This window comes from Sapajus apella, unplaced genomic scaffold, assembly GCF_009761245.1.
Source record: "Sapajus apella isolate SASKATOON/1434 unplaced genomic scaffold, GSC_monkey_1.0 scaffold22, whole genome shotgun sequence".
In the NCBI taxonomy this organism is placed as follows: domain Eukaryota; kingdom Metazoa; phylum Chordata; class Mammalia; order Primates; family Cebidae; genus Sapajus; species Sapajus apella.
Genome location: NW_022436962.1, coordinates 19,086,885 through 19,103,296, shown reverse-complemented (window position 1 = coordinate 19,103,296; position 16,412 = coordinate 19,086,885). Strand labels below are relative to the sequence as shown.

General features: G+C 33.9%; 1 protein-coding gene across 3 annotated transcripts in view; it reads left to right on the top strand.

Moving 5' to 3' along the window:
* The window catches only part of USH2A (usherin), a 763,828-nt gene that overhangs the window by 151,599 nt on the left and 595,817 nt on the right, over positions 1–16,412 (top strand). For all 3 annotated transcript variants that reach the window (XM_032289234.1, XM_032289233.1, XM_032289235.1), the window contains 2 exons: positions 9,284–9,479; positions 13,104–13,745. In XM_032289234.1, coding sequence (XP_032145125.1) covers positions 9,284–9,479; positions 13,104–13,745 — 838 coding nt within the window. The remainder of the gene's footprint in view (positions 1–9,283; positions 9,480–13,103; positions 13,746–16,412) is intronic.

Genomic DNA, 16,412 nt, shown 5'->3' with positions numbered 1-16,412 from the left:
TCTTGCCTAATTGCTCTGGCTAGAAATTCTAGTATAAGGTTGAATAAAGAGTAGTGAAAGTGGGCATCATCATCTTGTTCCAGTTCCTAGAAGAAAAGTTTTCACCTTTTTCCATTTAGTAAGATGTTGGCTATAGGTTTGTCATATACGGCCTTTATTATTGAGGTATGTTCCTTTTACACTAATCTGCTGAGACTTTTTAACATAAATGGATGTTGAATTTCATCAAATACTTTCTCTGTCTATTGAGATTATCATATGGTTTGCCCTTTATTCTATTGATATACTTTTATTTATTCCATCTATTCAGTTTTCTCCTATTGAATCATTCCTGCATCCTCAGTATAAATCACACTTGATCCTGGCAATAATATTTTTGATGTGCTGTTGGATTTGGCCTGCCAGTATTTTATTGATGATATTGACAACTGTGGTCATCAGGGATATTGGCCTATAGTTATTGCTGTTGTATATTTGGTTTTGGTATCAGGGTAATGCTGGCCTTATAAAATTGGTTTTTAGAATTCCTATTATTTTATTGAAGTAGTGAGAAAAAGAGGAAAAGACACATGCTTAATCTAAATTTTACCAAAAATCTTATATTTTAGTACACATATTTAGATGGATATTTTTCTAACAATAGCCAGACTTAGTTAACACCTGTATCCTTTTTCATGAGCAAGAAAATGACTTTCTTGTACTTTTTACTTCTTCTGCCCTAATATTCCTCGTGAATAAATTATGTCTTAATTTTATTAATCTTTGAATGCACCATTTCTAACAAATTGGATCCTTTGTCAGAAAGGAGAATATGTACAATATACTTATTCCTTAGTTCTATCTTCCTGGGCACTGGCTCTTTATCACAGTAGGATATATACCTACAGATCAGCTGGATTATAATTTAACTTACTGTATTTGGCAAAAACATCTCATAGTGGTAACCTAGACTGAGATTAAATCTTCCATTTCAATGGACAGTTATAAAGCAATATGCTGCAGATTTAAATTATTTGAGTAGTTACTACATTAAAACAAATCTTTCTCTTTCTTTCCTTTGCTCCCAACCACATGCACAGCAATAGGATGTTTCTAAATTTTGCTCCTGTTTATAATACTATATCTTAAGCTTCTAAACATTGCAGTGTGCATTGCACCTCTGCTAATCTCCATCCAAATTCTGCTATGTTTTGGAGTTTGTCTGTAAGAAAGTGTTGTGCTGATGAGGGGATTGAAGGTTTAAGATTCCCATTTTGGCTGCTTAACAGGAACAGTTGAAGGATGGCATGAGGTTTTGATCCATGGTTTTCCATTTTCCTGGTATAGTAAGCATAGGTATCACTGCCAAATTTCTTTGGAGCTTTATGTTATTTGGGTTTAGAGCTTGGAGCTATGTTAAACAGCTGAATAAATGTTTCCCAATGCAACTCCATCTATGATGCAGCTCCTGAAAATTCTCTCTGAATGTTGTCATCTAGTTTTTCTCTTAAATTGAATTTATGGTTGTTTTGTCAGGTCCAAATGTCGTTTTGAGACTACTTCTGATGGAACAGTGGTAGACACAGAATTTATCCTCACACTTGAAATGATAAAAATATAGACAAACTATATTAAAGAATTGTTTGCTAGATGTTGGGCATCAGGCAATGAAGACAGTGTTTGCTGAGAAATAGGAAATAAATTATGTGAATCTTAGAGTTGACCCAGATTACTGCTTTTTCAGTCCATGACTTAGGGAAAGAAAACCCAGATATAGTGCAGAGGGTTATCCAAATTGAAGAGATGAAGCCAAGTGTTTCAGGAATTCAAAGTAGTTAGAGTTTGCAGAGAGGAGAGAGGAACACAAAGGTAATTTCACAGATCTTCAGATCATCTTCCTTAGTATTTACTTGAGTACTGATCACTACATGTATGAGGCTGCAGAAAGCACAAGCTAAAAGCATTAAAAGTAACAATAATTAACACTTCCGTAATGCTGGGGAATGTGCCTGTTTCCACTAGCTGAACTGGAGAAAATTTGATTCATGGGGCATTTTACAAAGTACACAAAAGGGTCTTTCCTCAACAGTGGAGAATAGCCCTAGGCTGATAACTACTTCAATACCATGTAATAAATCTTAAGAGCAAGACTCAAAAGGAACTGCTTCCAAGTACTTTAACTGCCTCCCAGAACAAAACTCAAATATATGGTATGAACACTAAAATATGTAACACCCACAACAAAAAATTCAGCCTCTGACACCAAATCAAAGGTTATCAGGCATGCAAAGAAGCAGGAAAGTACAACTCAAAATGAGGATGTAAATGGATCAATCAAACGGATGCAGGACTGTGAGAAATGTTAGAATTATCAGGCCAGCATATTAAAACAGATATTATAACTTTACATAGTTTAAAAGTTGCATAGAAACATGCAAGGTACTAAATAACCCCATAGATCAAAATTCCAGAGTAAAAGCTACAATGTGTGAAATGAAAGTACATTGGATAGAATTGATTATATATTAAACATAAAACTTACATGTTATATATAAAGGATTAGTGAATTTGAAGTCATAGCAATATTACCTATTCCAAATGAAACCTAGAGTTGAAAGAGCATTTGTATAAATAAAAACAGCATTTGTTAAGTGTGGGACAACTTTTAGAGGCTTGTTATATGTGTACTTGGAGTCCCTGAAGGAATGGTGAAGTGGAGGTGGAAGCATAAAAATTATTCAAAGAATTTTTGGCTGAAAAATTCCAAGTGCAGTATATTGAAAACCATAAAGCCACAAACCCATGAATCTCAAGAAAATTCAAAATTAAGTAATGCAAAGAAAATCACAAAAGGCACATAATTGAATTGCTCAAAAATAGTGATAAATTTTTAATGATAAAATACTAAAGCAGTCAGAGGAAAAACACATGTTACATACAGAGGCAAAACAATAAGAATGACAACATTTTTCCTGTCAAAAATAATGCAAAGAAGCCGACAGTGGAGCAACATTCTAACCATGAAAGAAAGCAAATAGTACACTTACAATTCTATAGCTGTAAAAATATCTAAGATGAAGATGAAATTAAAACTATTTGCAATACATATAATGAAAGAGTTCATCACACGCAAACCTGTACTATAAGAAACATTAAAAAGAAGTCCTTCCATTGGTTATAAAATGGCATCATATGGAAATATGGATCTGCACAAAAAGTGCCCAAAATGGCAACACATCTGTAAATATGATGGGTACTTTTCTAATGATTTAATTATCTTTAAATACAGTTAACAGTTTAAACAAAAATAATGATAAAAGTTTTAGAACATATATAAGTAAAATATTGGGCAGTAATAACACAATGATTAGGAGGGGGAAAAGGAAGTACCCTTGAGCAACATGGGAGTTAGGGGCACTGATTCCCTGCACAGTCAAAAATTCATGGCACATATACACCATGGAATATTATGCAGCCATCAAAAATGATGAGTTTGGGTCCTTTGTAGGGACATGGATGAACCTGGAAACCATCATTCTCAGCAAACTGACAGAAGAGCAGAAGATCAAACACCACATGTTCTCACTCATAGGCGGGTGTTGAACAATGAGAACACATGGACACAGGGAGGGAAGCACTACACACCGGGGTCAGTTGGGGGGAAATAGGGGAGGGATGGTGGGGGGTGGGGAGCTGGGGAGAGATAGCAAGGGGAGAAATGCCAGATGTAGGTGATGGGGAGGAAGGCAACAAATCACACTGCCACGTGTGTACCTATGCAACAATCTTCCATGTTCTTCACATGTACCCCAAAACCTAAAATGCAATAAAATAAATGGAAAAAAAAATTCATGTTTAACTTTAACCCTCCAAAACCTTAACTACTAATGACCAGAAACCTTACTGATAACATAAACAGTCAATTAACATGTATTTTGTATATATCATTTACTGTGTTCTTACAATAAAGTAAGCTAGAGAATATAAAATCCTTAGGAAAATCGTAAGAGAAAATGTATTTACTATTTGTTAAGTGGAAGTAGATTATAAAGATCTTTGTCCTTGTAATCTTCACTTTGAGCAAGAGGAGGAAGAGGAAGAGGAGAGATTGGCCTTGTTGCCTCAGGGGTGGAAGGAAAGTCTTGTATAAGTAGACCCATGCAGTGCAAACCCAGGTTGTTCAAGGGACAATTGTATACTATTGTAAGATTATTATACTCTATTTGAAGTAGTTTATCACTTAAAGCTAGACTGTGCTAAATATGCAGAATAAAAAACACTAAAATCATAAAACAAAGAGTTACAGCTAATAAGCCAACATGGAGATAATTTGAATCATAAAAAATATTTTTAAAAAAACACAAAATCAGGCAAAAAAAAAAAAAGGAAGAGTAATCCAAAACAGATGGAACAAATAAATAAAAAGAAAATATCAAGATAATAATTTAAACCTAATTCTATCAATACTAATGCTAAATTTATATGTTCTAAATACTCCACTTAAAAGTCAGAGATTGGAAGATTGATTTAAAAAGGAAAAAGTAAACATTAAATATATGCTGCTTACGGAAAATACATTTAAATACAAGACACAAATAGGTTAAAAGTAAATGTTGGAAAAGAGAAATCCTGTGAGCACTAATAATAAGAAATCTGGGTGACTTTATTAATATGCAAAAACATAAATTTTTAGAAATTTTGTCCAGGATAAAATATTGCCCAGCATGAAGAAGGTAATTTCATCTTACAAAATGAGTCATTTTATCAACAGGACACAACAATTCTTAGTATTTGTGTACCAACAACAGAGCTTCAAAATGTACAAAGCAAAAACTGATATAACTGAAGGAGAAAGTAAAATCCACATTTGTGGGCAAAAATTTCAATACCCTTCTCTCAATCATTAATAGAACAAACTGACAGGAAATCAGTAAATCCGTAGATTAGAACAACACTGTCAACCAACTTGACCTAATTGCCAGTTATGGAATATTCAACCCAACAGAGCAGCAAACTACACCTACTTTTCAAGCCTACGCAAAACATCTACCAAAATAGATCAAATTCTGAACCATAACACAAGCCTCAATAGATTTAAAAGGATTCAAGTTATATAAAGTATGTTATCTGGCTGCAGTTAAATTCAATTAAAAATTATTAACAAAACCTGGAATTGCTCTGTATATTTGGAAACAAACTAACACAATTCCAAATAGCCCAAGACTCAAAGAGGAAACCCAAAGAGGAACTAAAAAGTATTTTTAAATGAATGAAAATGACAACACAGCATAACAAAATTGTGGGATACCCAATATGGAAGGACTTAGTAGTGTATTAATAGCACTAAATGTCTATGTTAGGAAAGAATGAAGATTTCAGAGAAATGTCTTCCACTTTATGAAACTAGCAAAAGAAGAGAAGACCCAAGCCAGGCTAATGAAAGCTGTTTCTGAGTTTCTAACTGCATCTCATGGGGATGATAATTTCTTTCCTCTGCTTATGTGACTGAAAGCATGATTAAACCAAAACTGTGATTCAGGAAAGACCCAAATTTATGAGACCAAGATTGCATTTTAAGCCATAAAGAGCAGGAGAATCTCCGTGGCTTGAACTGTGAATAGATATTTGTTTGTTATCAGAGAAAGTAATTGTATTGCTTTATCTGCCTTTCCTTCCATGTAAGTAATAGAAATCTCAGTAGTAGCTGATCACATGATCACAGAGAATAAACTACACTTCTCAGCCTCCTTGGCAGCTGGGTGTAGAAATGTGGTTTAAGTTCTGGTCAATGATACTGTGCCTATTAACTTTTGCTGCTTAAGTTGTTGGCTAAAAACAATAAAAATTGCTTATTTATTTAGGATTCTATGGTTTAGCTCAGTGCTGGTGTGCACTGGCTTGTCCAGCCTCTTCTAGGCGCTCTCATTTGTCTGTGATTAGCTAGCTGGTCAAGTGGCAGTTAGGTAACTTAGGAAGACCCCACTCACGTATCTGGTGGTGGACAGCTGGCTGTTCACTGGGGCAATAGGAGCAATTATTAGCTGGGGCACCTCAGTTCTCTGCCACACAACCTCTAATATTCTAGCAGGATAGCATGAGCCTCTTCCCGAGGTTATCTCAGAGTTCCAAGCTCAACAAGAGAGAATGAGCTCCAAATTTTCAAGCATTTTAAAACCCCTCTTTGAATCATATTTATAAGCATTTTATCTGCTAGTATTTGGCCAAAGAAAACCAATAGGTCAACCTAGAGTTGTTGTGGAAGGATTGTACCAAGAGTGCCTTATGGTTTGGAGATGTATTTTTAAAGGAAAAGGGAATGCCTTTCTCTCTTTCTACTTCTTGGAGGAATGGAATTGGTTTTTGAGTATGAGTAGATTTGTATTTTCTCACATTAAAAAGGGAGAATTGACAGCTATAGAATCTACAGAAGTAAACTTGGTATTTTCATTTTAATTCTGGGAAACTGGCTAAAGTAAACATTTTAAAAAATGATACCACCTTATTTTTAAACTACATTTTAAGATATAGTTAATATACAAAAATTATAATCTATATATGCTTTGGAGACTTAGATTAATGACATGGTAGTAAACTTGTTATTTTATTAATTTGTACCAGAGTTATTCACATGGAAAGAATTGTTTTTATTGACAAAAATATCTTGATAAAGCTTAGGATTTGGCAAGAATCAAGGCAATAATATACACTTTTGAGATGTGTGTGAAAAAGTGACCATGTAAAGTCAGGTGTACAGAGAAAACGTAGATATGCTTATGACAGAGTGAGGGGGAAGAAGAGAGAAGCCACAGAGATAGTAGATAATTGGAGTGCAGGATCACAGGTAATTGGAATGCCAAAGAAAACCTCTACCAATAGGGAAGCTAAAGGGATATTATGAATTGCAAAGTAATGATTTTGTTCCTTTTTTTACCATGAATCTTTAATAAAGTTTAACAACTATATTTGTTTGTTTGTTTTGAACAAGAGTTATTGAAATTGAGGCATTAGCTGAGTTTCACCTCTGGGAGACACAGAGCAGAGCTGGCAGGAGCCAGAGAGACTTCAAAATGGAAGAAGCAAAAGTGTCAAGTCAGGGCAACTATGAGATGATCAATATGCATAGAATTCTTATAAACTTAAGGAGCACTTCCGTTGTTCAGGAATGGAATTAGGGTCATAGGCAGCCTTATCTAGATTACAAAAGGGCAAGGACACTCCAGCTGATACATGCTTTACATGTAAATAAGAATATATCAAGGCCTAGTGCAGTGGCTCACATCTGTAATCCCAGAACTTTGGGAGGCCAAGGTGGGTTATCATCTGAGATCAGGAGTTGGAGCCCACCCTGACCAGCATGGTGAAATCTTGTCTCTACCAAAAACACAAAAAATTAACTGGATGTGATGGCTCATTCCTGTAATCCCAGCTACCTGGGAGGCTGAGACAGGAGAATCGCTTGAACCAGGGAGGAGGAGGTTGCAGTGAGCTGAAATTGCACCATTGCACTCCAGCAGCCTGGGCAACAGGAGCTAAACTCTGTCTTTTTTTTTTTTTTTTTTTTTAAAAAAAAAGGGAATATAATAAAACATATAAAAGATAAAGTTTGGGCATTCTTATTTCTCTTTAACTTTTGCACTCTTCCTTACTCTTTGAAAAAGTATTGTTTACATGTGGGTAATGTGTAAGACTATTCTTTGACGGAAACATAATGTATGTCCAATGCCTTAAGGTGCTTACCATCTGCTTGGAGAACAGCACTGATACCCATAAAGTACCAGCAAAGACTCAGGCTTGAGTTAGGAATTGATGTACTTGAAGTGTTACAAGTATGTGCTCAGAGGCCTTATGGATTTTCATGGTATGGGTAAATGTAACACATACCCACCAATAAATGCCATTTATTTTTGTAGGCTGAATCAAATCTCTGTCTCGAGTAATGATTTCATATCCTTTGGACTAGATGGGAATAGGACTAAGAAACAGCCAGGCAAAACAAGGCAGTTCATCATCCTTATTCATCTTTCTAAACCTATATGCATCTTTTCATACTGAGGTTCATTATTATCTACAACTACATTTGGTTTGCATATAACCATTTATTTTTCAGCCTTAGATATTTTCATATCAATTGTCTTGTTTTATCCTTAAATAAAGGTTCCAGTGAGTCCCTATTTCTTGGGTGAGGAAAATTGAGGCTTAAAAATAGGTTTTTAAAAATTAGTTAATTTCTAACCCCTTCCCTATATCTTGTAACTGAATCTCAACCTCATGATTTTTTTTAATATCCTTGAAATTAAATAGAAATCAAATAATATCTTTCCACATGTGGGTTACTTCCCTCTATGATAACTCTGCCTCCAAATGTGAAGAGCTGGATTTAATCCAACTGAAAGAAAATCAGGGGGGAAAATGTCAGGGACTAGAAAAGAGATTTGATGTCTGTACCCACATTGCAGTGTTCGAGTCCTGAGTTATTAAATTTCTCATATTTGACATTTTATATACATATGTCTGTTTATGAAGAGTTTAGTTCTTATCTTTCTTTAGTCAATATATTTCTTTAATCTTTCTTTAATCTATACATATAGTAGATGAACGCTATTTTATGTATTTTCATTCTTCTCAAACCAGCAGCTTGAAGAGTAAAAAGACACAGTGTTTTAGCTATTTTTATTGAAAATGCTTTAAAACAAAAAACTTTTGGAATTTCTTACCACAATATCAATCAGCTAAATATATTTAATGTGGTAAATGAACCATACATATGCCGAAATAGTCCTAAAATGTACTAGGGTCAGTATCAATAGGCATAAATAGATTCTATTAACAAAGAACATTAAACATTGTTACACTGTTGATGGGATGGTATTATTATAGAAAGAGTCTCCCTCAATTTAAATACCTAGCATGTACAAAACAAGTTTGAATCAATGAGACAGTAAACAAGAAGAATAAAATATAGATGGTGTCCTAAAGAATAAAGTAACTGCTGACTGTTTTTCTATTTTCAGTTTCTACAAATCTATATTTTGATTTCTTTATATAGTATTTAATGGTTAATTCCCCATTTCCCTTTTAGTCTTACATGACTAACTTCTATGGGTTTTATTTTCATTCAGTTCTATATATTCCACCTGCTGAAGCCTCCCATGTTGTGTGTCAAGAGGGAAAATATCTTATTACCTTCTTGTCTTTTGAATATTTAGTTTTTTCTCCCTCCCTCCCCCTCTGTCTTGTACCTAATGAGCAAATTATCTAAAAATAGATACGTTCATCATTCTACAAAATGTTGTATCTTTTCTAGATTGGAGGCCAGTGTAATTGTAAGAGACATGTGTCTGGCAGACAGTGCAATCAGTGCCAGAATGGATTCTACAGTCTACAAGAGTTAGATCCTGATGGCTGCAGTCCGTGTAACTGCAATACCTCTGGGACAGTGGATGGAGATATTACCTGTCACCAAAATTCAGGCCAGTGCAAGTGCAAAGCAAACGTTATTGGTACGTGTAATGCAAAAGTTTACAGTCACATCTCTATTACCATCTGGAATAAAATTCTCTATTTGATTTCTTAACTGAAGAGTATAGCAAATTTCTTTGCTCAAGGCAGGCTGGAAAAAAAAAACAATTTGGATGAAATTAACTGTTTAAAAATGATTAAATTAATAATTCTATCAAACTGCAGCTTGGAGCTTAGTTTAATCAACCCTTTAGAAGTTTCTTTATTCTGTAGATGTATTAGTTCACATGGTCCCATACTAATAAGTCATAGAAAAATATAATTTGCTTACTGCATAGATGTTTCTTTTAGAAAATTAGCACTTTTTCAAAATGTTTTACACTTAATGAGTTCTAAGGAAATCATTTCCATGCTAGTTTTCTTAATAGACCAAAATAAATGGATTTTTTTCAAAATATTCTGTGCTACAGGGTCCTTTGTGATAAATCTTTCCATTTTTTTCTATTATATTTCTTTGAACTGTCCCTATGAAATGCAAAATAAGTCAACATAATTCCACAGATCATGTATATTGCTAAGGTTACTTATAAAGGGCTACATAATTTTAATTTTGTAATTCAGCACCAAGTTGATTATAATAAACAGCTACCTTCGGTGTTATTTATCATTTTTTTTATACAAGACGTGCTTTTTTGTTTGTTACTCCCACAGGTATTTTTCAGAAATTAGATTTGATTATAGCAATTTATTACATCCAACATTTTTGAGGGGAACCACCGCCACATAAGGACAAAATTTATCAAGTGCCCAAAATGCACTATGTACATAATGCACTTTGAAATTTTGATATATGAGAATATTATGAGAGGAAAGTTTCCTGATGAAGTGAGTCCTGCATTGTAACTGAATATGTCCTGGTTCATATAGGAAGTTTAAAAAAGACCTTTGCCTTTCTGTTGTCATTCAAGACACCAAGTCATCCATGGTTTTTCTAACACTGACCTGAACCTAACAATAATGAAAATATGCCTAGCAGTGATCACACACACACACACACACACACACACACACAAATGCTTACAAGTACATATGCATATGTACATATTCTGAATACTATTTTCATTTCTGTGATATATCTCTAAATCTAATTCTTTATCTTTTGTTTATGTTGGTATACATCATGCTACACAATTCAGCTAGACAAGCATTTCAATTTAATAAAAGTAACGTAGGTGTGTTCAATGGCATTACATGAGATTTTTCTGGTTTAAAGAAAGATTGCATGAAAATCTAACATAATTTGCCTTTTTGGATCTCAAGCATACTAATTTTTTTAGAAAGAAAGAATAACTAACGTGTAAAGAGAAGTACATATTTGTATGTACTATCTCTGATGCTGAATGAATTCTAAGACTTTGAATTCAATCTGTATGGCGTCCTTTGTTCTTTAATGTGAGATATATTTTAAACTCAAATGTGAAAACAAAAGTTAAAGCAAGGCCTATAATGACAGTGAAATAATTACTTCTTTGTATCAATGGAATCTTTCCTGTGATGGTTAGAGTCCAGAGCTTGAGGAAGGGAAAAATCAAAATTTACTTAGAATTTGTTATAATATCCCCACTATTTGCCTATTTTGTTGATTGATCCAGATGGTTTTCTGTAGGAAACATAAATAAATATTTTGTGAAGACTAGATTAGTATTATATATAATTATTATTTCTAGTGTAATTTTTGCAAACATACTTTTAATAAAAACAAAGTTGACATGCATATATATTTATTTTGCTAATGGGATTAGCAAGTAACTTTATTCAATTTCACCTTGTTAATATGAAAAAAAAGAAGCCCAGAAAATACAAGTGTATGTTGTATACGCTTCAGAAAGCAAGCTGTTAGAGTTAACAAAACTGTTAAATCTTACTAATGATTCTATCACCAGTAAAATACATTAGCACCAATAATTTTATTAAAGTAGGTCATTCATCTAGAATAAAAAGGGAGAAGAATGTGAATTAAATGCCAAGTGTGCTAACTCGCCTGTACTTGTTAACACTGAATGTGATGCCCTGTAGGCCTTCCTGAGTATCGTTAGGAATAGATTACCTGTCAGGAATATGTATGGCATATTCAAATAAGCACTGCGCATATTTTTAAAACTGATATGATATGAATCCATGTAGACCAATTTTAATAGTTCAAAATGAGTCATAATTCTTGTTAACAATACAGTTATTTTTAAAATTTGCAGCAATAGTGGTCCTTTTTTATTTTCCTTATTGAAATTAAATGATATGCCTTAGGTGAGTCATTCATCACTGTTAAAGAACTTGCCTTCCATTGGAGTTCTTGAATTTTTATCCATATATATACATATATATTATGCATTTCCTTCCAGTTTAGGAAATGCTTTTCTACATATGAGTTCCTGAGTGTGTTTTTGACTCTTATTTTAAGACTAATTTTTAAATTGCTATTATAGCTTGAAATAAATGTTTCAGTTGATTCAACCCATGAGGTCAGTTATTTAAATTCATACATATGTAGAGACTGTCTAAAGGAAGTATTTTGCATCTAAACATTTACTCTTTTAATTTTTTTTTATTTCTTTGCCTTGTAATAACCGTTTTTAGCATAACCTTACTTGTCAGAGATTTAAGTTTAGGTGATAAAACATTTTTCTCCATTTGTAAAATGTGTATGTGTACTCCTTTAAATAGAAATAATAGAAAAAACAGAATTTACTTAGTGTTTAAAGAGGTATGTTCTGAATCACACAAGATGACAAGCAATGTGATTGCTTTATGAGCCACGGAGGGCATAATTTATATTAATTGAAAATGATAAAATAGAGGAGCATACAAAAGGATTAAAATAAGAATTGCCCTGGATAAGTTTTATTTATATTAATTATTTAAATGTGGAGATTCAGAAATAAATGTATATGCTGTTGTCACAAAAATAGTTATCAGCTTTTTATTTTTTCTCAGCTTCACTAATGTATAATTAAATAAAAATCGTATATATTTATGGCAGACAACATGATGTTTTGATATATGTACACATTATAAAATGATTAATTCCAGCTAATTAACATATCCATCACCTCATGTACTTATGTTTTTGTGGTGAGAACATTTAAGATCTTAGCAATTTTCAAGTATTGAATACATTATTATTAAGTATAGTCACCACGCTGTACAGTAGAGCTCCAGAACTTATTCATTCTGTCTAGCTGAAACTTTGTACTCAGCTTAACATTTTATTAAACATCTTTAGTGATTTCTTATCTTTAGGAAAACAGCTAATTTGTTATATGAAATTCTATAATTCTGAATGAACACATTTGTTAAAATAGTTTTTAAGATTTGTTAAAGAGGAAAAGAGCTCCAGCATATGTAATAGAAACAACATTTGCATTAAGCATTTTTCTTTGTATTAAGTAATAATTAAAAATTTATGAAGTTCAGTTGTATATTAAAGCTAAATTAAATATTACCATTGTATTTTGAGAGTATGATTAGCCCTCTATGGCATTGCTTGTGGGAAAACACTCAGTATTTTGTGTCCTTATTAAGTGTCTGCAGTAGCATTGTTTGTGCCTCATCTATCTTGAATGAAATCATTTTCCTATCCTCACCTTTTAAATATGTTTTATCTTTAGGGCTTAGGTGTGATCGTTGTAATTTTGGATTTAAATTTCTCCGAAGCTTTAATGATGATGGATGTGAGCCCTGCCAGTGTAACCTCCATGGCTCAGTGAACAAATTCTGCAATCCTCTGTCTGGGCAGTGTGAGTGCAAAAAAGAAGCCAAAGGACTTCAGTGTGACACCTGCAGAGAAAACTTTTACGGGTTAGATGTCACCAATTGTAAGGCCTGTGACTGTGACACAGCTGGATCCCTCCCTGGGACTGTCTGTAATGCTAAGACAGGGCAGTGCATCTGTAAGCCCAATGTTGGAGGGAGACAGTGCAATACATGTTTGGAGAGAAACTTCTACCTACGGCAGAATAATTCCTTCCTCTGTCTGCCTTGTAACTGTGATAAGACTGGGACAATAAATGGCTCTCTGCTGTGTGACAAATCAACAGGACAATGTCCTTGCAAATTAGGGGTGACAGGTCTTCGCTGTAATCAGTGTGAGCCTCACAGGTACAATTTGACCATAGACAATTTTCAAAGCTGCCAGATGTGTGAGTGTGATTCCTTGGGGACATTACCTGGGACCATTTGTGACCCAATCAGTGGCCAGTGCCTGTGTGTGCCTAATCGTCAAGGAAGAAGGTGTCATCAGTGTCAACCAGGTAAGAAAGAAATGTGTTGCATTTTCAATGCACAATGACCTTCCTTTTGTTAACTCGTAACAGGTGATTTCTTTCTGTTTCTGGTTTGTGGCTTCTACAAATTTTATTTCCAAAGTAATTGTTGTATTTATACCGTTATCCAACACAGATATAACTATTTAACTTCTTCAAAATTATCTAGCATATTTATGTTACTATTTTGGGAGGATACTCTAGATAAACTTCAGCCAATTAGATTTATTTCTTAATTGAGACAATTTCCCCACTTGGAGTAAATCTCCTTTTAACAGTTTTTTTTTAAAAATCAGATTAAGGAGAGTCAACTTTATTTTCTAGAGAAAGGAAAATTTGAGTTGATTTATCCATACAGTGCCAAAAATTGAAATGATGAGCTAAATCTCTGAATAAAGCTGGCCAGATGTTTTTACCAAAGAGGCTGTATGTTCTAGCTTTATACAGAAATACCTAGAATTGTTTCTACCTGCCATCAAATTAATAAAATAGGCTACTATTTAATCTCACCATATACAAACTTATCTTTCCATCTCTTTCCCAATTGGGAGACGGATAGACCCCATCTTGGTTCTCCTTGCATTTAAGATTTTAACTAAAATACTATGCCTTCTTTACAATAAATTCATTAGGACACCATGATAAATATAAGTACTTATCAGTTGCTTAACAGCTGTGCTAATTGCTATCCTGTTAGCCAGCCTTAGCTCTGAGTTATATGAGCCTATAAAAATGAGCATATACAAACTCAAAAGTGTGGTTTGCTTGCTACAGAAGGATTAGAACGAAAGCTCTGTTTGCAGAGCATGGAACCCAGCCTAGGAGAACTGGGCCACACTTTTCCTTTAGCATTGGTCACTGTGACAAGATCAAAGAGACAGGAAGGAATTCATAAAGAGTTTATTATTTTTGACATGTAAGTTTTAGAAAACAACTTGAACTGCTTTAATCATAAAAGGAGACTATATTATAACTAGATATTCCATAAAAATCTAAGGACAAGGACCACTACAGGAACTAGAATGGTTCCATTGATACATGTTCATACATATTTCTCTCTCTCTCTGTCTCTCTCTCTCTCTCAGAAGGGAATTTTACTTCTTTATTTCTCTCTGTATGGGTATATGGTGAACCTATGTCCCCCAAAATTGTTTATAATTCTACCACTAGCTACAACAGAGAGATTTATTATCTACCTCTTAGTTATAATTTCTAGAGGGAAATTCAAATTGACTCAGTATTGTTTGGTTGGTTACCTCTGAGCCAATTCAGTGGGGCCGGGGGTGTCACATTCTTATAAAATGAGCATGGCTTTTAGGGACCATTACATCAGGTAGGCGCAATGTGGTAAGCATCCCCAAAAACAGGGAGATTATTGACAGCTGGACAGATGGCCTTAATAACAGATACAGCACATTACACTCTTTTTACCTTCAGGTTAATCCTTCCAAAATTGCAATCAATTAACTTTTTGGTATCCTAAGATGATATTTTTCTTAGAGATGTTGATACTGTTTATCAATATCTCTAATTTTAGAAACAAGGTACACCGTCTCCTGCACAGTCAAATAACCATGATTTATATATTCTTCTTTCTAAGTAAACCAAAACAAGCTAATAGATCAAATATTATATCCTTTTAATTATCAATTGCTAAAATTTATTGTTTCATAACATTAGTTGTATATATAAGTCACACGTTTTAAACAATTTTTCTAATTTTGGATAAACTCTGATATCACTGTAAAAACATTTGGTCCCTTTGGTCCTTTCAATGAAAGACCCGGCTCATCATCTCAATACTTTGTACACCTACAAATATCTAAATGATGAACTAAAATTGTTAGAAAAACTGTGTCTTTCTGGGCGTTTTATATGTCATGCAGAAATAGCTGTGGATAATTTACATCATGCATAAGACTGTTTCATTTGTGCCCTTCCTAGAATGAAGAAATACAGACTTCATTGTTCTTTCCTTTATCTTTGTGGCTCTCACTGTGGTGATCTCTTTGTTCTCAACTCTACACCCTTTTCTCCCTCCACCGTCTATGGCTCTTTCCTGACTACCCTGTATAGTATTGGCATAATAATTTCCCTAAAGTACTTCTTTAGTTGTGTCATTCTCCTAGAGGGTTACCAAAATGGGTTTTACTTTACTTATCATTTGAGTCCAATCTGCGCAAACTTTTATGAGTTCTTATCTTCTGGTCACAGCCTAGACACCCTGCTTTGCTTCCTGATATTCCCTGATTCCCATCTTCTTCAGTCACTGCAGCCACTTCACTGGAGCTACACATGTCACATGCAGAGCCAACTTCTATATACCTGATGCTTGGGTTCATTCTTTCCCCATGTGGAATGCAGTATAGTTCTCCTTTTCAATGTTAGTTGGCATCCTCCGACTAGTTTTGCTATTGAACATACTGCCTGTAATTTTCCATCAGTGAACAATAGTGAGCAACAAATTTGACATGAAGCTTCAGTGTTTTAAGAGGTGGTTTAACTCAAACCTACAGAAAACTTGAAAATAATGCATTTTTGAAAATGTGCTCAAACTTGAAAATAATGCGTTTTTGAAAATGTGCTCTATGTACTTCATGTTCAATTTATTATTTGACCTTGAAGAGAGATTTATGTTTAAGAAATAATACAGAT